Raw genomic sequence first — 22737 nt, 5'->3', positions numbered from 1 at the left:
TTTAATTTCTTTAGTTCATCACAGTGAAGGAGGTGTTGAGCTTATAGGACCTCTTGGGCTCCCCCTTGTGGGATAAAGCAATTAAGTTAAAGTCAGGTTATATAATCCCTACCTTAGTAGATTATAACTTTTTAAGTTCCCTACTGTTACATGACAGATGCCCAATATGGGGACATGGTCCTCCTATGATACACTAATATCTGGTGACATCTCTGGGTGAATATTTTGTACAGTAATTAAAAATGTCTCCTGAAGAAGCCATCTTTTGGCAAAACATGTTGTGCAATTTTCACTGTACCATATACCTGGATCGCAGTATTTAAAAAAATGTTCTAAATAAAATTTAATATCAATTTTAAATCATAATGTAGTTGACGGTTTGTGTCTGGCACCTTCAAAGTCCCCCGATTTTGCTCTTTCATATAATTTGTAACTTTTGGGATATGCTGCCTTGCACCCCAGATCTCTGGCTGAAAAAAAATCTCTTTTCTCTATTGTTAAGAAGTGGAAGGTATTTGGTACAACACAGACCCTCCCTGGATCAGGACATCACTCCAAACTGGATGAAAGTGCCAGGAGGAAACTAGTCCAAGAGGCCTATAGCAACTCTGAAGCAGTTGCAGGAATTTTTGACAGAGTGGTCATTGTGTGCATGTTACAACTATGTCACAAATTCTCCACAAATGTGGCTTGTATGGGAGGGTTGTTAGAAAAAGGCAACTCCTCAAGAAAGGCCACATGCAGTCACAACTGAGCGTTGCTAAAATGCATCTTGAAGATTCTAAGGCCACATGGAAAAAGGTGCTATGGTCAGATGAGACTAAAATGTAAATTTTAAAGGGGGGGGGGGTGACTTTTTCTATACCCACTGTATATGGAGGATTTGAGAGCCACAACTGCTTGCTAATACCTATGGGATTTTGGGCAGTGCCATATTAAATGGATAAAATCTGCCGGGCCTCTTATAAACCTATATTGAGCAGGGATATGATAAACTCTATGAAGAATAAACAGTTGAGTGAGCCTCTGAGTTGGTGACAAGGACACTAGGGGAAGAGAAGTCAGTGCCTGCTCCCACAGGTCTCCGGTTAAGGGGATCAAAATTTTGTCCCAGCTCTTCTTAGAAGGTATTAGAGCACAGTTTTGTATATCAGTCATTAAAATCCCATATTAATGAGAAATAATCCCTTTTCTGGACTCAGCTTCAGTTAGTAGTAGATGAATTTGAAGATGAAATTCTGCCTGAAGCGATTGAAAGGTTTTAATACACTGCTCTCAAACAGCTGGGTCAAATATCTCACTCCCCTCTCTGGCCACAGCCTGAAGAGGGATCCTCAAGGTCCCTCTTATCCTATTTTACAAAATGTTGGAGCTGGGCAGTGAGAAAATATATTTTAGGGTGAGGTATGGCTAAGCCACCAGCGTCTTTTGCAAGTTGGAGAATACATAGTTTTATACGAGGAGGCTTCCTTTTCCAAATAAGCTCACAAAATAAAGAATCTATTTGCCCATACCAGCACTGCGGCAGCCAGACTGGGGAGGTGAGAAGGCTGGACAGTAATTGGGGTGTCCAAATAATTTTAATGAGATTAGAGTGGCCAACCACCGTTGAGGAGCTTGCACCAACTCCTAAGTTTCTGCCTAAATTTAACTTGTAACGAGGATGATTTAATTCCAGATACTTTGTTAAGAGGCAATTTTTAACTCCTATTCTAGTCTGTGGGTTAAAAAAGCTGCTCCTAATTACTCTCGCTTGTAAGAAATTTGGTGGGTCCGAGCACCTTAGAATAGAACTGCACTTCCTTGAAAAAAGTGGAATGGGTTGAGGTGGTTGGACATATTACCCAGGCTGTCACTGGAGCTGGTGCATATTCCTCTTCTGGGAAGGAGACCCTTGTGCAGACTTATACTAAAAAAATTATATTTGACAGACTACCTAGAAATATCTGACCAGCACCTTTAGCAGGCGCTGAAAGAAGAACTTTAAGCTGGCCTACAGTCCCCATTAGAATGCTTTGGCAAAAAATTCTGATTAGTCATCTAATTAGATTTATAGCCAATATACACCAGTGCGTTGGTCTGCGTTTTAGCGCAGCTGTAAAACGCAATCAACGGAAGGACATCTGAAAAATATCGTCTGAAAAATAATGATTTCCAACTAAAATGCATAGAAATGTACATGCATTTTCCTTACATTTTAGCGCAAGGCCCTTAAAGTATATATAGTGTATATAAAGTATAAATTATTGCGGTTATTTATTTATTTATTTTAATTTTGGAGGGCAATAGTAGCACAGCAGGAATGATAAAAAAAAAAAAATACAAACATTTAAGGGCTTAGTGGAAAAGGCTTAAAACCCTTGTTTGACTTTTTTATTGTTTTCTTTGTCACCTTAGGAAAGGTTTCCCTTTTTGTTTCTTCTCATGATTTTAAACTGAACAGGAAATGTGGTGAAAATTCTCAAACACGTACAGCTTTTTAAAACGTGACAGTCTATTCCAAACAGAAAAAAAATGGGGTTTGGAGTTAGGCTTTAAGGTAGCAACCTTTTATAGTCCAAGAATTTGGACGTGGCTCTTTTCTTGTCTGAAAACCTAGCAATAGAAATTTGTGAAATTGATGTATTTGAATATAGGTTTGCATGTTAATAACATCAATAATATAGCTATATGTGTTAGGGCCCCTCACAGCCTCCTCCTGAGCTGCACTTATTAAAAAGCTATCTCTTATTAACTGAATAAAGTGTAGGATTGATGAGTTTAGACATTGTTACAAAAAAAAAAAAAATTGAAGAGAAGCAGATTGTCATAGCTATATCCAAGGGCATTGTGGACCTTGAGAAACATTTTTTGTATGTAAACTTTTTTTTTTATTTTTTCAGGATTCTAGCAAAAGCCCAAAAAATGTCAAGAAGTTTCTTCCAAAACGAAAACCAGAACGAAAAACTTCAGATGATGAATCTGCTCTCAGGAAAAGTATGCAACAGTTATTTTTATTTGTTCAGATTTAGGAACTAATATGGACTTTAAAGGATAAGTTATATAAGTTAAATAATAATAGATGCACATTTTTTTTGCACGTAAAAATATGTGCATTCATTATTTTTTGTTGCTGTAAAGCATTGCACCAGCAATCAGCAGATCGCTTGGACCATGCAGGTCCCCCGAGATCTGTTTGTTTATCGGCTGAGCCAATACATGCTGACAGGCAGAATGAATCAACTACCTTAGCACTCACAGCACTGTGCTAGTTCATTGAAAACTACAAGCTGATAGCTGCAAATGGTGCTGGCGCTTGTAGTTTTCCATTCACAGGACACTGAGAATGGGTGATGAGGGTGTTTTTTTAAATTGTGACAGCTAGCGGGGAGGGAGAAAATCCCCGCTAGCTCTCAGGTCGGGGGGGGGGGGGATTGGGGGGTCTGGTGGCCAGTCTCTTCCTAATATGTTACACCCTGAACATGCTACGAAAGGTGAATTTATCTTTTACATCTCTGTTGTATTCTGACAGTTTTATTTGACAGCTTGGAATGTATGGCACAACTTTGCAGAGAGGCATGTGCTGTCTTCTCTGAGCGCATGATCAGACACAAGTCAGGGAAAAACACACCAAGGGGCATTTTTTATAAAGCAGGGGAATGGGACTTTTATCAAACATTCACTGCTGGAGAATCAATCACTGCCATTTAAAACACATGCAATGTGACTTTCTACCTGAAATGATAGTTTGGTGAATGTCAGATTCATTGCTTTAAAAAAAATATCCCTTAAATGTCACTTGTCTGTCACATTTTTGTAATGTGCTTACACTGGCTTAGTGGGATATCAATACATGTTTGATTTTTACAGTTTAGGCTCGGTTTCCACTACCGCGGCTACGAAGTCGTGCTACTTCTAGCGCGACTTCGTAGCTAAAGTTGTTTGCGGCTTTCAGTGAGACCTGTCCCTCATTATAGAGGGAAGTCGCACTGAAGCCGGCTCAAAAGTAGTGCACAAACTACTTTTGAAGTCGCCGCAACTCAAGTCGCGGCAGTGGAAACGGGCCGAATTGAAATCAATGGCTTTTGACTTGCTGTGTGACTTGACATGTGTCAAGTCGCACAGCAAGTCGCACTAGTGGAAACCGAGCCTTACTGTTCTTTGCATCTTAGGAATAGTAACAGTGAAAAAGATACATTTCCAGATGACATTGAGATGCTTGCAGAGAGTGCAGCCTACTTGCTCAAGGCTTTCGTTTTTCATCCAGCTGTAATGTATCAGACCACTTTCTCAGGTTTTTGTGGTCAGGCAGCACTCAGCCTGATTGGATTTGGTTTGGTAGTGGGAAGGGAAGTCCCTGTCCCACTGCCGGAACACAGTGCTGTATACTGTATGCAGCTCAGGCTACGTACAATTAATACCACGCACTTAGAAAGTACACCTGCCCTGCGAGCTCAGTAAAAAGTATATTATGGGGCAGCTTGGTCCAACCAAACTCCATAAGTGGACATTAAACGTGGAGTTAGACTTTACCCAAATGTATTTGCCTGTTGTCTGTAGAGTGCAAACATCCTTAATTAATTTCACAGGGGCACCAAAATAGAGGCCTGTGGCATGAATTTTCCCTGAGAGTGCATCCACATAGAGTTTGAAACATTCAGGGAACAATGTACAAATCTCAAAGGCCCCTTCCACACGGGGTGGACTGTGCCAGGAGTCCACACCTGCTCAGTGGGGAATCTTTCAGCTGATCCTTGTTGAGCAGGTGCATGGCTGGTCCGTGTACACTCTGCTTATGCAGAGCGGACACAAATACCACCTGCTCTCCTCTATGTGCAGTTAAATGTAAATGGACTACCTGTCCATTTACACTCTTTTGGCATCCGATCTGAGCCACTAGACAGGTGAGGAACAGATCCCCATCCATCTGTTTTTAGCGGATCGGATTGGATGTTGGCAGGTGTAAATCTCTGCTTTTAAATGCATTTTTTTAGGCTGGTGCCATGGTCTTTTTAAGTGTTTTCTAGCACTTAAAATAGACACATGTCCGTTTACACCCACCTTTCCATTAAGGACAATGGAGGGTCCGCTATAGGAAGGTGAGGAGGAGCTAGGCCAGTGCAAACCGTAAATATACACCCCCAGGAGATGAGAAGACTATGACATACAAGTAAGGAGGAGAAACTATGGCTGTGCTAGGGAGTCTCTTCGGTGAATGTTTTAATTCCCTAAGTTCAGAGGCACATTGCAAGTTAAAAAAATAGTTTATGGAAAGGAAAAAGCTGCAATCAGACATTGCAAATACTTGTTTATTTTTTCTCTGCTTTTAAATGCATTTTTTTAGGCTGGTGCCATGGTCTTTTCAAGTGTTTTCTAACACTTAAAATAGACACATGTCCGTTTACACCCACCTTTCTATTAAGCACAATGGAGGGTCCGATCAGGTCTGCCTGAAAAACTGACAGGTGGACCCCATCGGTCCGCTTTGGTGAAAGGGGCCTAATACTGTAGCAAAATATGGAAGAAAAAGCTTATGAAAATACTTTTACCTTTTTAAGATCTTATTACTGCTAGTTAACCCTAAACCACTCTAATAAACAACTGCCTTCCCTTTTCCCTTTATTTGTTTTCTTCAAATTTATTTGGTTTTTATACTCTTTTAAAGCTGAAATCCTGTATGATCCATATTGCATACTTAAATTAGTCTACCTTTGCACAAGACCTGGAAGATCATGGCGATCCCTGTGGTAGTGCAGGCTACTACAGTGATTGTCAGCTTCCACTGTCCCTTAGATATAAAGGTAGAGGTCTGAATAGTTGGATTGGTCTCCAAGCTGGACCAATTTAAGTATGCAATTAAGATGAAGATCATATCTGAAGTTGATCTTTAACCGTTAATATGTAACTTTTTTTTATTAGTTTTCTTGATTTCTTCATTTATTTGTAAATAACTTTGTATTACTTTGTGTCAAAATTGTACGTTTTAGTGTCATTGTAAATGTGACAAATTACAGAACAAAATGTATACTCTTCTATGGGCAGTAACATGGTATTTTACTTTTGGTATTTGTCTATTGTCAGAAAACAAAATAATTTTTGCAAGACAATAGAGCCAGAAGAAAGCTTTGATTGTTCTTAAAAAAAAATGTATTACTTAGATTTCTTAAAAAATGTAAATGTTCTTAAGTCTTGAACTTCATAAGATAAACTCTGCAATAGTATCCAAAAACGTGCTCACTGAAAATACTATACTCTGTGTGTGTGTGTATGTGTGTGTGTGTGTGTGTGTGTGTGTGTGTGTGTGTGTGTATGTGTATATATATATATATATATATATATATATATATATATATATATATATATATATATATATAATGTGTTTTTTTTTTTTTATTTTTTATCGTTGACTCTAGGTTTCATATTTAATGACATGTAGCTAGCCAGATAAGTAAAAACTAATTTGGCGCAACACTTAGCTTTTCATCTCAGTAATGTAGCAAACTGGCTAAAACGCCAAAGGCATGGGCAGCTGCGAAATGCAATTAGATTATACTTAGTTGAGAGCGGTTTGTATTTTAGTAAAAGGCAAACATAAATTTTTTGCTTTTCTGTACGGGATGTAGATGTACAAGACTGTATTGCAGGGTTGGAAGATACCATGCCATCTTTAAAACAATATCTTGTTTACATTTTACAGCTTTAAAATCCATTGTAAATAGTTGAGAATAGGAGTGAAATAAAACTGTGTTTTACATTGCTAACTGTGTTTTACCCCTCTTTTTCCAGGCACCATAGCACTGGAAGAAGATGCACAGATTCTGAAAGTGATTGAGGCTTATTGCACAGGAGCTGGCTTCCAGCAAAACCTCAGCTCTGGTAATCTAAATGTCTACAATATTGTTATCATGACAGAACTGATAGTTTATGTGATAGGTTTATGTGTGCTTTTCAAACTATTTTATGCCTTTTTACCTGTAAAATTTGCTTTGTGCTGACATTTTAAAGTCCTGAGGTGTCTCCTGGGTGTCGCCATTTTTAATGTGTCAGCAGCAGGTGAGTGACACTGTACTTCTCCCCCCGGCAGCTATGTAGATTTTTATATAGGAAGGTGAGGAGGAGCTGGGCCAGTACAAACCGTAAATATACACCCCCAGGAGACGAGAAGACTATGACATACAAGTAAGGAGGAGAAACTTTGGCTGTTCTAGGGAGTCTCTTCGGGGAATGTTTGAATTCCCTAAGTTCAGAGGCACATTGCAAGTTAAAAAAATAGTTTATGGAAAGGAAAAAGCTGCAATCAGACATTGCAAATACTTGTTTTTTTTTTCTCTGCTTTTAAATGCATTTTTTAGGCTGGAGCCATGGTCTTTTTAAGTGTTTTCTAACCCCTAACTGCAAAGAAATATATATATATATATATATATATATATATATATATATATATATATATATAATTTGTATGTGTGTGTGTGTGTGTATATATATAATGTGTATGTGTGTGTGTGTGTATATATATAGTGTGTATGTGTATATATATATATATATATATATATATATATATATATATATATATAAGCTATATAGAAAAAATGGTGCAATGATTTTGGGGTTTTACTAAAGGCAAATCCACTGTGCACTATAGGTGCACTTGGAAGTGCAGTCGCTGTAGATCTTTGGGGGACATGCAGGGAAAAAAAAAACAGCATTTTTGCTTGCACATGATTGGATAATAGAAATCAGCAGATCTTCCCCTCATTTCAGATCTTCCCCCTCATTTCAGATCTTCCCCCTCATTTCAGATCTTCCCCTCGGATCTAAAACGACCACACTTCCAAGTGCATTTGTAGTGCATAGTGATTTATCTTTAGTAAATCAACCTCTTTGTGTGTTGTCTCAAATATATGTATAAAAAGGATTAATGAAATCATGCTTATCAGTTTGGCAATAATCCACCTTGCTTCTGAGAATAATGGTCTCCAGGTTCTCCATCCAGAACTGGAAATCAGCACAGAACCTCCAACAAATCAGCCAAATGCTTACAATTAGGGGGGAATCCTGGAGTAAGAGCCAGCAGAGTGCACCCGCTTAGTGAATTATCCAACATAACACTATAATAGTTGAAGCATAAAATGCACTCACAGATGTCCATAAAAGTGGTGCATATCACTTGGCCAAGTGTGATTTTTAAAAGTCCTCCCCCTTTCCGTAGTCACTGGTGGGGATAAAGTGCAGCCACTGGGAATGAGCAGCATAGGACCAACTCCCTGATGGTACAGATGGTGTCCTTGTTGCCAGGTAGCGATCTTACAGAGTGGTAAAGCGTCTTCTTCTGGGTCCCTGTATACTCGACAACCTGCTGTAGAGGTGTTCCTCCATCCTTAAAGAGTGGAAGAGTGTGTATGTGCCAGCTATAAATAGTGAAACAAAATTACATGACAGGAGCGATATTATAACCACAGGGGAGAAAAAGTTAAAGTGCTGGGATGCTGAAATACATGCAGAGTTGACATTAAGAGAAACAATATAATTCACTACTTGCTGAACATATAATAAATCACAAAGAATAAAGAGATCAAAATAAATAAAACACTCATGCACACTGGACATTTTTACGGCTGATTCTAGGGACGTCCTGGCGGTTTTTTTTTTCGTGCCTCTAAACTCCCCTCGATGTTAGCCTATGTGTCAGGCAAACATAGGCTTTTAGCATTGTTTAGTGGCAGGAGCTTTTAGAGGCAGGAAAAAAAAAACCCCACTGCCAGAGTGTCCAGGAGAGGCAGAGGTAGGGCAAAAAAAAATTCTTGAGGTTACTAAAAGCTGCTAAAAGTGACTAAAAACTAGTGCATGAACAATCAATCATTCATTTCAATGACCAGAATAATGATTTAGGGTCAATAACATGAATTAACGACCAAAAGCTTGACACCTGTAAAAGCTCATAAAAAGCTTGTAAAAACTTTAGACACGTTTACAAGCATCAGGTCTAAATGTGAACACTTAAAACAGGGGCTAAAGAGGATGCAAAAAAGGATAAACATAAGATATAATAGTTCATGAAAGATGTAACAAAAATGAATGCTCATTCTTTATCATATTTTATCAGTTACATTTTTTGGTTCAATATTTTTTATTAAAAAGATTGCAGTGCATATATAACAACTGTAGCGCATGTAACCATAAAAGATATACATGGTCCGCAAATATTGACACAGCAATAGAAAATAAAAACTAACAAAACAATGTTGTCATATAATGAAACAGTTAGTCTTGAATTGTATCCGTTTTTTTTTTAAGTGTTATGTTTTATAGTGCGCTAGGCTGGTGTGCTCTCCTTAGCCCTTGTCTTACATCAGAGTTCCCCCTGATTGTGACCATTTGGCTGATTTGTTGGAGTTCCTCTGCTGATTCTCAGATCTGCATGCAGACCAATATCCTTACAAGCAAGGTGAATTATTGCTACCCTCATGCCAGATTGATGATAAGCGCAGTTTCATTTATCCTCTTCTGAGTGCATGATTGACTCTTTTTATATCCCAAGATTTTTGATTAAAGTTTCAAGTAATAAACATGCTCCCTTGTCAAGGGAAAAGATAACAAAATAACAGAATAGGCACTTGGATTTTTAGTACAGTAGAGACACAATACATTGATATGAAAAAGTCTCATGCGTAATCCCTCTTGGAGTATATACCTGAGAATTGATAGGCAGTTAAGCTGTAAAATTACATATAAAGTAATAGTGAATTAAAGGTACAAAATGGTTTCCACATCCAACAGTGTAAATGTACCAAGTGACTACAATAAGTTGTACGTACAGGCAATAGGAGAAAAGATCATCACCAGAAAAAAGGGAAAGGGTAGAAATAAAGCATCATTGAGGAGATCCCTGGACCATACTACACCTTATTAGGATAGCAAATCTATGGCTTCCATGTTTTATCAAATTTCGATTGAGTATTGTTGAGGATGGACGATAATTTATTGTTGATCATTATCCAGTTCAGTTTAGGCTTAAAGTGGTTGTAAAATCTCAAGATCCTTTACCTTCATGCATTCTAAGCATGAAGGTAAAAAACCTTTTGTGTTCAGCTCCCTCCCAGCCCCCCCCCCCCCCCAATACCTGAGCTCCATCTCAATTCAGCAATGTGTATGAGAGTAGCGGCTTCGGGGTCTCTACCTCCTCATTTGCTGAGATTTAGCCGGAGGGAGTGGCAAGGAGCACCGACAGGGTACCTGAGAAGAGAAGGATCGGGGTTGTACTGTGCAAAACCACTGCACAGAGCATGTATGTATAACATGTTTGTTATTTAAAAAAAAACTCAGCCTTTAAAATCACTTTAACATATTCAAAAGATATTGTTGAATGATTCCAACATTTAGCTATGGCAATTCTGGCTGCCAGAATCATGTAAATGATCAGTTATCATTTATATTTAGATGTTTCTATATCAAGTTTTTTCAAACAGGGCTTTTTCAAGGGTTCCTGGAGGCACTAACTTCTCTTACCGTGCTTATTAAGGTGAAGTTTTGGATCGAAAATATTGTGAGTTTGGGGCATTGCCAGCATATATGGAACATAGTTCCCAATTGGCCACAGCACCTAAAACACAGAGGAGAGGCCTGTGGATACATCTTGGCTACTCTGACCAGAACCATATACCACCGCAATAGCTCCTTATAATTAGACTCCACTGAGGCAGTATTAAGGGGTACCTTTGGTAGATCGTGCGCTATCGTCTGCCATTCCTCAATGCCAAAGGTGGAGCCCAGGTCCCTTTCCCATTGAGTCATATAACAAAGTTTGCGTATTGGGATCATGAAGACCTCATACAGGACAGATATACAACCTTTTACAAGTGTGACAGCCTAAAAAGTTATGAGAGTAACCGGACCCCTAATTTTTTTCAGTTTGATCTTTAGGAAAGACATTATTTGATGGTAGAGAAAAATTTCAGTGAGGGGCATATGCAAGCTATTCTGAAAAAAATCAAGAGAATACGGTTTAATGCAGTGTAGGAAGTCTCCTATCCACAGTAACCCATTATTTTCCTACCACTGAAAGAGCCACAGATGCAGGCCCAGGGGAAATTCCAGGTTATTAAATAGTGGCGCAAGAGGTGTATGAAGAGAATGTAGACCCTTGGTATACCTAAATCTGTCCCAGACCGCAAGTGTGTAGGAGAGACATGGGAACAAGGCCAGAGGTCGCAACCTGCTAGGGAGCCATACCAATGATTAAAGAGGAACTCTAGGGTTAGCCAATGCCTCCCTATCTACCCAGAGTGGTGTAGATTTCCCAGGTATGATTACAACCAGATGGGCTATTTGCATAGCATGTAAATCGGCTGAAGGCTTTGGAACCCCAAATCCTCCATGAGTGTTAGGTGTGTATAAAGTAGATTTGTTGACTCTAGGTATTTTATTAAGCCAAATTAATTTGAGAATTTTAGATTGTAGTAATGTAAGAACTCTGCTAGGAAGTGCCAAAGGCAACATTCTAAAATAGTAGAAGGTTTAAGGGAGGAGGATCATTTTCACAGAGTGTATCTTTCCCGATAATGATAAAGACATAGCCAACCATTTTTGTAAGTCAGTAATCAGTTGTCTGAAAAGGGAGAGGAGGTATTTTTCTTTATAAAGTGTGTCCATTTTTGGATGAGATAAACTACCAAATATTGTAGTGATCTAGAGGTCCACTGGAAGTCAAAATTAGCTTTGATGATAGAGCAGAGGGACTTGGGCAGATTGATATTCATAGCAAGAGATTTATTTCTATTTACTGTCAAACCTCTTGAAAAAACTTGAAAAACTGTAAGCGAAGGAAGTTTGATGTGGGGCGACTAAATAAATATCAGGACACCCTCTGCGAATAAGGCACACTTGTACTCTTGGGTTCCACTGAGAATCCCTTTGATATCAGGATTAGCTTGAATGGGTAACTCTTTTTATATTTTCCTAGAATCTTTGAGACAACACTTACACCCTTTTCTCTTGTCTGTTGCTAATTACAGTTGTTTTTTTTTTTTTCTCTCTACCATTTTCGGAGCAGAAAAACTTTGTTCACCAATAGGAAATCTGTTTAAGTTTTGTGAATATGGAATAGAGCTACATTTGCATGCTATTGCAAATTATTGGACTTCTAGTATAGTGTCTTAAAGTAGAACTATAGGCAAAACTTTTTTTTTTTTTTTGGATAGGATAAGGGAGAGTTATAACCCCTGTCACTTTTTCTGCCATCTGTATCCCATTGGTTAGATTTACATTCACTTCCTCTACCAAGAAGTTAGAGGAACTCCCTGCAAATTGAGTCCTTGGGGCCCTCTAGGTCACCAGAACTGGTGTCCCCATTGGAAATGTTTGCCTCTGTTACTTTTCTGGGACAACCCAAAATGTGGTATTTTCTTTTATATTCGCTTTTAATGATGATGGTGAACTGGACAAATAGAGATGAGGAATTTCGCTGATGGGCGCACAGACAGCAATAACGACTTAACAGGTGTTCTAATCCCTCTGCACTCCGTTCAAAATTAAAAAAAGTTTTACCTTTAGTTATACTTTAAGTTCTTTCATTAAAACTGTTAATATTGTGTGCCAATACAAACACACATACTCACCTCTATGCTGCAGATCGGTATGTTGCTTCAGCTGTCTCATGTCAGTTCTAAAACTGAGAACTGATAGATTAGCTTTCTGGCTGCTCAGAATGGAGAACAGTGAATGTTAGTCACTGCTCTCCCCTCTGCTCATCCAGCACGCACTGGAGCACTGTGGGGGGGGGGGGCGGGGGGGGGGGGGGTTGGGTGCTGTCGCAGGTGACTCAGTCTCCCAGCCATGTATTGACAGGCAGAGACGGATGTCAATCAGGCAGCAGAGCAGATTCCAACAATATTGTCCAGATCCTTTTAGAGCCTGGAACTGCTATGCTCTGTCTGCTTATAGTGGGCAATAGTCTATTATGATCTGATTTTGGGTCACAAGAGAACAAAAGAAAGGGTACACCTGTGACCCACAAAAAGTTTTTACCTTTTTAACTTCTAAGCTTCTAGCTTTTAACTTCAGTGTAGAATCAGGACCTGGCTGTACTGTTCAGCAGAGGTTTATGGATCTCAAAACTGGCTGAACAGAGTTCCAAATTGTTTGCCAGGTACAATAACTAACTTTTATTGTATGTACTTCAGCTATGTTTAGATGTTTGCCTGGAATTTATTTTTGACCCATGGGACACGGTATTGTCATTGACACTTTTCTCAATATGCATGCCATTTGTAAACATCAGGATATTGTGCTATGATTTAATAATTCCCTTAACAATATACAATTGTAATGATTTATTTTGTGTACTTTTTATGCACTCTTTCCATATCTATTGTATTGACAATAATAGATAATGCATCTCTGAGGCTGTACAAGGAAGGGTTAAATAAGTGAAGGTTTCCAAGTTTGCAAAAGTAAGATAGATGTTATCTTCCTATTTCCTGTGTCTGTTACAAAACAAAAGTCTTTCTGAAGCTGTAGATCTGTGGGTACAAAAAATATTTGTTTAAACAACATGAGGCGCATTCTTTACAGATGCACCTGCAAGTATAGAACAAAGTGACTGTGGTACAGATTTATTAAAACTGGAAGAAAAAAGTAGTATTATTTGCACCAAGTTTTTAAAATCTTGGTTTTATACATGCTGTTTTTATAGACATTCATGATACAGTATGGTTTGTTAATGATCAAATCTTACAAACATTCATGCACAAAAAAAATCTCCGGCATCTGTGGATCTACTCACTAGAAAGGTATTAAAGATTACATTTTTATTCCATTGCTAGCAATGCTTCTGTGTCTCGGATAGTTTTCTAGTTATACCTTTTGCTACCCTGCGGTTTTTATACCCATTGCTTGAGAAATCTATATGCCAGGCTGAAGTGATATATGGCTCTTCTATAGAAACCGTTCAGATGTTTCTAGTATAAATAGAAGAGTGAAACAAGAAGTATGGTTACTATGGATTATACATAAGCTTTTCTGAATTAGTCTCCTAATATAAGCATGTTTAAAAAGCTAAAGCCCTAAAGTATATTTCCACTTTTGCGGTCAAATTTTGCTATGCTATGTTAACCACTTAAGCCCCGGAGGATTTGGCTGCTAAAAGACCAGGGGGTATTTTGCGATTCGGCACTGCGTGATTTTAACGGACAATTGCGCGGTCGTGCGACACTGTATCTAAACGAATTTGACGTCCTTTTTTTCCCACAAACAGAACTTTCTTTTGGTGGTATTTGATCACCTGTGCAATTTTTTGATCACGCGCTATAAACAAAAAAAGAGCGTCAATTTTGCAAAAATAACAATATTTTTCAAATTTTTTTTATATGAAATTCCCCCCCCAAAAAAAAGTAAAAATCAAAACTTTTTAACATTTTCGGCCAATTTGTTTTATGCTACATATGTTTGGTAAAAAAAAATCGCAAAAAGCGTATTTTGATTGGTTTGCGCAAAAGTTATCGCGTTTACTAACAAAGGGTAAGATTTTTGTTGTTTTTTTTTAACGCGTAATGGTGGCGATCTGCGATTTTTTTTTTTGCGGTACTGCGACATTGGGGCGGACAGATCGGACCCTTGACTGACATTTTTGACACTTTTGGGGTTACCAGTGACATTTCTACAGTAATCAGTGCTATATATATGCACTGTTACTGTATAATTACACTGGCAGTGAAGGGGTTAACTTTATTTGAGAGGGAGGGGCTGTGTGTGTCCCTAGGGGCGTGATTCTAACTGTGATTGGCTGTGGCTTGAGCTGTAGGAACACTGATCAACGGTCCTACATAGTAGAACCGTATGATCAGTGTTTCTACACAGGGGAGAATGACAGGCAGCTTGTTTACACAAGCTGCCTGCCTTTCTCCCTCTCCCCCGGCGATCGGCGAGTGACCGGCGGACATCGGGTCCGCCGGTCACACGCGCGGGGGGGTACGTGACCGTGCGGGAGCGCGGTGCGCGCTCGCTCCCCAGAGCCTCACAGGCTAGTGACGTATATATATGTCACTTTGCCTGTGAGGGGCTGACCGCCGCAGTATATCTACTTGCGGCGGTCAGCAAGCGGTTAATGGTAACAAATATTAAGAAGGTGCTATCCCAATTTAGCTGAAAAGGGGAAATACACTTTAATACACACTGGACATGCATCAACATTAAAGTGATTGTAAACAATCACCTTGTAAAACAACCCATTCAAAACATTTCTGTATAGATATAAAGAAAATATATAAATACCTTTTTTTCCATTTTTTTTTAATAAGTTATCTTATTCCCTCTGTTCCCTCTGCTCTCAGCTGCATAAGAGCTTGGGGGGCAGTAGAAGCAACAGTACACTGATCTTCCCAGTGAATGATTTTGCAGGGGAGGCGTGTCAGGACACGTCTGATCATTGGAGGAGAGCAGGCTGAGTTCCCAGCATAGCTGGGAAACTGACAACTGTGTGTTCTCCTGCTTAGTGTGGTCACTTTTTAATAGGAAAGCAGATGGGCTGGCAGGAACACCAGAGATTTCTCACAAAGGAAGCATAAAAGAGAACAGGATACTTTGCCATACGAATACATGGTACAGCAGGCACATATCAGGAATATGAAGTATTGGGGAAACAAACACTTTAATTGTACATTACAGGACACAGGAGGATACAGATACATTGGGTTAGGCTGCTGCTTTGATGCGATTATACACTGTCAATCAAGAACTATAAGGATGCCAGTGTCCTTAGGTGAACTTGTGCTATCTCTCTGCTCCGAGACCAGCAAAAATGTCCTATTTTTCTTTTGATCTTCTAGAGATTTCTTAGTTGCTGCAGACCCATTGAGGCTCATTGTTGCAGATTCCAGATTAACTACTCCTCAGCTTTGTCCTGGGGGGGGCTGTACCAGAACCTTGCCAGTAAGAAGTAGGGCCGGCTGTAATAGTAGCCTGTGGGCACTGGACTTTGCATCAGGCATTCACCTCGGGATATAGTGCAACATATTGAGTTAGCTGCGGGGTGCGCTAAATGTCCAGGCTGTGGACCACCTATCCAAGGAGCTCTGTTCCTGTATACCCCTTACCGGGCATGCCCATTGGAAAGGTGAAGATTGTAGGATGGGGCATGTCTTCTAGACCCTGCCTTTCTACCTGATGGGTAAGTTGTCAAACCACCACTTCAATAAGTCAGGGCTGCAGCCCTATCTGGGAGCTTGAAGGTGTTGGACTGTGTCCCCTAACGCGTTGCCCCCAGATTTGTTAGCTGACAACTTTGCAGCACCACTACTAAAGCTGTTTTGTTTATCAAGTAAGGATATTTTTACTATGATGGTTGAATTTATGGGAAGCTTTCAGCTTTGCTAAAGGCTTCAAATCGCGGAGGCTGCAAGCGAGCCCCTTCATCCTCTCCTCTAGAGTCCATCACTGATCTTCCTCTAGTTGCAGCTGCACATTCTGATGAGGAAGATGGAGATTTGTACCTTTTCCAGTTCCGAGGAATCAGTACACAGAATGCTTCTGCGATATTTAAAAAATGTAAGGATACTGTTTCGATCCCTATTGAAGCAGTGTGCCCATGCCTTGAAATAGAGCAGCTTGCCATGTCAAGTCACTAGTCAGGGACCTCTAAAAATGCTTTGGCCTGCACACTTACTGTTATAGCCTATCTTGTACAGTGATTGGTCTCATCCAGAAAAGATCTTCGCCCCATTAAGTGTTTTGTCCCATAATATCCTATTGATGAGGGGCTCTTAATAAAGTGGGCTGTCCCTGTTATAGACCTATCTATTTCCTCTTATCAAGACCTCCAGCTGTCCCTCTAGAGGACATTGCACTGGTCAGGGAAACTGAGGATAAAAGGTTGTAAGCCCTATCTAAGACCTTGTTCCCCCTTGTGGGCCCTGACATGCAACCTGCTGTTGTGACCATGTCCATCTGCCAAACTTTAGCCTTTTGGTTCAAGACCATGTCTCGTGACAAGAGTTCCTGTCCATGGCCCTGTGTTATTAGATCCACAATTCCACCAAGGAAGAGATTTCTATATGAACTTGTACACTGTTTCCACAGCAAAGGGGTCATCTACCTCATTCTGAATCCAAAGTTTCTCAACACCTTTTTCTGTTCTCTGTGGATGACAAAAATGCCTACTTACATAGCCTCGTCTTCTCGGCACATCAATCATCGCCCTTTCGCTTTGGTATGTTCACTGCTGCACCTCAGATTTTAATGAAGGTGCTAGCCCCTGTGCTAGCTTTCCTATGTTCTTAGGGCATCCCAAAAGTGGGTTATATGGTTGACATTCTTTTGGAGGAACAAATGACTCAGGCTCTGTCAGTCAATGCCCAACAGACTGTGCAGACTCTACAGAGATTCGCTTGGATTCAAAATCTCTAGAAATCAGCATGAACACCATCTCATTGCTTGAAGTGTTTCGGCCTGATCCTGGAAACTGTCATATCCTAGTTTTGGCTTCCTCGAGACAAACCCTTGTCTCTAGATCAATTCCACACCAGACTGTTGCATCTCAACATTCTGATATTGTGGAGCAAGAGGGTGCAGTCACATATCATCGTTCCATATGCCTGAGCAGCAGGACCCTAATTGTCCTGGCATTGTGAATTACCTATTTGGTGTTGGAATCAGGAAAATCTTTCCTTCCAGTGGGTTGGAAGATGCTTAGGATGGATGCCAGCCTAGGGGCTTGGGAGGCTTTCTGGGGACTCTCTTGGAACAAGGCATTTTGTCATCATAGAATACACCTGTCCTCATCAACATACTGAAGCTAAAAATGATTTCATTCACTCACTAACCTGTGAAAGACTGAAATCCTGCAGCGCCTGCAAGGTCCACCTGCTCAAGAAAGCACATGTACAGGCCCATCTGAAGTTTGCTAATGAACATCTGAATGATTCAGAGGAGAACTGGGTGAAAGTGTTGTGGGCAGACGAGACCAAAATCGAGCTCTTTGGCATCAGTTCGCTGTGTTTGGAGGAGGAGGAATGCTGCCTATGACCCCAACAACAACATCCCCACCGTCAAACATGAAGGTGGAAACATTATGCTTTGGGGGTGTTTTTTCTGCTAAGGGGACAGCACAACTTCACCAAATCAAAGGGACAATGGACGGGGCCATGTACCACCAAACCTTGGGTGAGACCCTCCTTCCCACAATCAGGGCATTGAAAATGGGTCATGGATGGGTATTCCAGCATGACAATGACCCAAAACACACAGCCAAGGCAACAAAGGAGTGGCTCAAGAAAAAGCACGTTAGGGTCCTCGAGTGGCCTAGTCAGTCTCCAGACCCTAATTCCATAGAAAATATATGGCGGGAGCTGAAGGTTGGAGTTACCAAAACCTCAGCCTCAAAACCTTAAAGTGTAACTCCACTTTTGTTGAGAAAAAACATTCCTCTCTGGGTGATCTATGTACATTACAAGGATTTTTAACAAACGGTTGCAGATTCCTACCTGTATTTAAGGCAGACTTCTGGAAAAATTGGTGAGCCAATTACACAAGCAGGAAATTATGTTTTGGGGTGTGGTCAGACTCAGTACACATTCTGTGTACAGAACCACTCCAGGTAGCCATTTTGCATTGCATTTTCTGAAAATTACAACAGCTGCAGATTGAAAAGGAAAGGTAATTTTTAATGACATTCAATTACAATATGATTTGTGTCACAATTGTATACGCTTTATTGTTCTTTAATTGCTATTTTTTTTTCCCATGAAAGTGGACTTACCCTTTAATGACTTAAGAGGATCTGCAAAGAGGAGTGGGACAAAATCCCTCCTGAGGTGTGAAAATCTAGTGGCCAACTACAAGAAACGAGTACTAAGTCATGTTTTGCGAAGGGTTCAAATACCTATTTCACTCATTAAAAAGCAAATCAATTTATAACTTTTTTAAAACGCATTTTTCTGGATATTTTTTTTTTTTTTGTTATTCTGTCTCTCACGGTTAAATAAACCTACCATAAAATTATAGACTAATAATTTCTTTGTCAGTAGGCAAACGTACAAAATCAGCAAGGGATCAAATACTTTTTTAGCTCACTGTATGGCTTTCACCCACTGAAGCTTCTTCCTTGATTGTTCTGCAGGATCAAGATTGAGAGCATTCCAATGATTCTCATAGCACCAAACTGGCCCAGGAGGATGTGGTGCTTGAACTACTTCAGACTCCTGGCAGACTCCCTGGGGGGTCTTCCAAAATCGTTTGAATCTTCTGTCCTAAGAGCCAATTTACAATCCTGCTTTTTGGATGCTGACTTTGATGGCCTTGTAGTTGAAGTCCAAGTCCAGATTTGTCCATCCCTAGCGTTTGAAGGCTAGAAAATTGGCTTTCTACAAAGTCTACCATTGCACTTAAACGGCAGCTTTTTCCTGGTACAAGGCATTGAAGTTCAATCCCAGGAGGTTCTCTGCTGGCCAATCCTATCTTTAATCCAGTGCAGTCTGGATCTACATTTGGGTCAGATCTCATCTTAAAGGGTTCTATTCAGAGACTGCTTGCCTCTCACTCCTTAGTGAAGGTCTTTGTACAGAGTGTTGCTCATATTGTTCCTCCTGTGCGATTCCCAGTGACTCAGTGGGATCTTAATTTGATTGTGTGGTTTTTCAGAAACCACCCTTTGAACCTATTAGGGCTATTTATCTGTCTATTCTTACTCGTAAGGTTGCCTTTCACCATCACGTCTGCAAGATGAGTTTCTGAATTGGGGACCTTTACCTTTACAAGATTGTTTTTTGTTTGTCCAGGGCCTCTTTTCTTCCCAGGGTGGTGTATTTCTTTCATCTTAACCAGAATACTGTTCTATCAACTCTTTCCTGCTTCAGAATATCTTAAAGCGATTTCTATCCATTGTCTGGATGTGGAACGTGCGGTTTGAGTTTATCAGCTATAGCTCCCTTTTGACATCTGATTCTCTGATTATCATTCCCCCAAAGGCCCCAACAGGGGATATTTTGCTTCTCATTCCACTACCACTAGGAGGATCTGTCAGTTTATCATTCAAGCTTATTACCTCAAGGGCAAGGTTTACCCTTTTTCTGTCAATGCACACTCCGCTAGAACAGTAAGAGCTGCTTGGGCCTTTTAACACCAGGCATTTGTTTTCCCGGTTTGCAAAACTGCTACCTGGTCTACTGTTCACACATTTGGTCATTCTTATCAGGTGGGCTTTCAGGCTTCAGTTGATCATGGCTTCTGCTGGGTCTGTTGAATCTGTTTACCACCTCTTTAAACCTGTTGGTTTTGTGGGTGTGTTATCCTTTCTTTTTTACTGATTGCCAACTCAACTGGACAGCTTTTGGACTTCCCAATGTTCCTGAATAGTTCTCCTGTGTCCCATAATGTATGATTCTAATGTATTCCTTTTTTTAGAGTAAATTATTAGATACAGGTCCCTGCCCTCTGTTCATATGATCCACTCTTATTATTTCTTTCTACAAGACTAATGCCTTGTACACACGCAACAATTATCGGCCGACCGATCGGCCGTCTTTTGTCCAGTGTTGTGTTGGTTGAAATGTGCTCTAGACTGCGCACGAATTTTCTCGGCCAACAAAAACCAACTTCAGAAGTGATGTCATGGGCTGGTTTACTTTCCGTGTGTTTTTTCTTCTCTGAGCATGCCCAGTCTTGCTCATCAGATTTTTCTCTGGCGAAATCTGTACTGACTGACGGAAAAACGGCCGTTCTGTTGACGGCCAACAAAAATTTAAAGCCTGCACACCAGATTTTGTTCGGTCGAAAAGTCGGAGTCGGTTGTCGAAAGCATCATACTAACAAGCCTAAAATCGGCCGATCGGACGTTGGCCGAAAATTCACGGCCAACTATCGATGCGTGTGTACGAGGCATTAGGCTTGCTGGGAGTGGGAGAGGGTATAGTGGGCTTTCCTTACAGCTCTTGTTTTCCAATACCCAATTTTTTGAAGACAGCAGCATAACCCAGTTTTCTTTAATAGTTCTCCTGTGTCCTTTTTTTTTTTTTTTTTTGGAAAATTGTTATAAACAAAATGTTAAAATCTATTTTATTATATTTATACTTTTCTCAAGTATGTTTTTATTTTTTTACTCTATTTTTTGTTTCAGGTTCCCGGAAGGATTCTACCCCACAGGTCTTGCTCCTTGAGGAAGAAAGTCTCATTATTGATGATATGAGGAGCAATGGTCAAACTGCACCAGAAGAAAAGTAAGATATTGCGCAATGCACTGATCAGGTTTACGCCATATGCACACTGTCAGAGATAGATGTGGTCACTTCTGCTCTTTTTTAGCTATAGACAGCAGCTTTAGGTGCTGTCGTGGAAAAGAGGGGTTTTCTTTCCTGCTTTGTGGGCCTTCAGTTGTATCATGTTTCTCTAACTGGTTTGAACATCCATGGTAATGTATAATCTACATATATCCAGTTCCAGAAACTGAATACAAAGAAGCTACTGACATGATATGGCACGGCTGGGTTTATAACTAGAGGGGGGGGGGGGGGTTTTCTCCTGTATTGGGCATTTCCAGCTCTGCCATGAATTTGACCATAACAATGACACAGTACAAAATCCAGAAATTTATTAAAGTAGAGCCCTTAGTCTCTGAAATGCATGCATGGAATCCCACTATTGTCCCAGGCCTAGAGGCCATTAAAACTTGCTTTATTTATCATAAAAAAAATAAGGTAATTATTTTATTTTGTAAAAAGATAATAATTATACTTTTTCATACTAAGTTACCCCATATCAGCCATTTAAATTCTGTCTTCCATTCTTACATGTTAAAGTGAAAGTAGGGACCTGATTAGTTTCACTGATAAGCAAGAACATTTTTACTTCAAACCTCAAACACTTTAGGTTGTAAGGCCCTTTTTTTCTGCTTCTTAATATAAGCGTTACTAGGCTTTTGATATTTTTAAAATAACACCAGCACAGATGTTCCCTTGTTAGTCTTCAGACATATCCCCATTTAATCACAGAGGCCCTTGGAGCCTAGGTCCCAGCTTTACTGGGAAATATGCCCTTGTCAAGAATACCCCCTGTCCTCCCTGGTGCAATTCCCTTTCCCCTGCTAGTTAACTGTACACTCCAGAAGTTCATTGGCTAGTTAAAGCTCTGCATTTGCCATCTGATTTACAGGGGGTGGGCTTTGTTTCATGAAGAACTTTAATCTGAACTTGGACAGAAATTGAGGCCCTATGGGCTGGGCTTAGAAACCAAGGGCACAATAAAAACAATGAGACTGATTCCAAGACTGATACAGGTACTTGCAAGCGCCACAAGGTGCCTGAACTTCAACAGTATCGTTACCTTAGAATGTCAGGTCAGGTTCTCTTTATCCTCCCTGGCGGTAATCCCGAGTGTGGCTCAGGGTTAATATTCAGTACCAAAAGCGGTAACCCAGAGCCACACTCGGGGTTGCCCTGTAGTTAAACTTACCTTGTCCCTACGATCCCCTGATGTCCTGCATTCGATGCCGGCATCCGTCTTCAGGGTTCCCTTCCTTGCAAGCGCCGCGACGTAGGGGGGCAGAACCGGGCGGTAAATTCAAAAAAGTACACAAAACATGACATGATACATTGTAATCTGTTAGGATTACATTACTGTATACCAGCATTTCACCTCAGTTTTGTCCCTAGTGCTTTGTCTAGTGCCCTGCCTGCACTACTACTGTTTTATTCCTTTTTATTTTTAATACATTTTTATTAATACTTTATTAATTAATTTTTTATTTTAATTTATTAATAATGTATTAATTTATTA

The 22737-nt window shown here is 40.0% G+C and overlaps 1 protein-coding gene across 1 annotated transcript in view; it reads left to right on the top strand.

Moving 5' to 3' along the window:
- Positions 1 to 22737, top strand: part of ARHGEF6 (Rac/Cdc42 guanine nucleotide exchange factor 6) — a 177326-nt gene that overhangs the window by 152007 nt on the left and 2582 nt on the right. The window contains exons 18-20 of the mRNA XM_082263559.1: positions 2883 to 2976; positions 6766 to 6855; positions 21083 to 21182. Coding sequence (XP_082119685.1) covers positions 2883 to 2976; positions 6766 to 6855; positions 21083 to 21182 — 284 coding nt within the window. The remainder of the gene's footprint in view (positions 1 to 2882; positions 2977 to 6765; positions 6856 to 21082; positions 21183 to 22737) is intronic.

This window comes from Pelophylax lessonae, assembly GCF_965119305.1.
Source record: "Pelophylax lessonae genome assembly, chromosome: 7".
Lineage (NCBI taxonomy): Eukaryota > Metazoa > Chordata > Amphibia > Anura > Ranidae > Pelophylax > Pelophylax lessonae.
The sequence above is the reverse complement of the archived record's forward strand: the minus strand, read 5'-3'. Positions and strand labels throughout refer to the sequence as shown.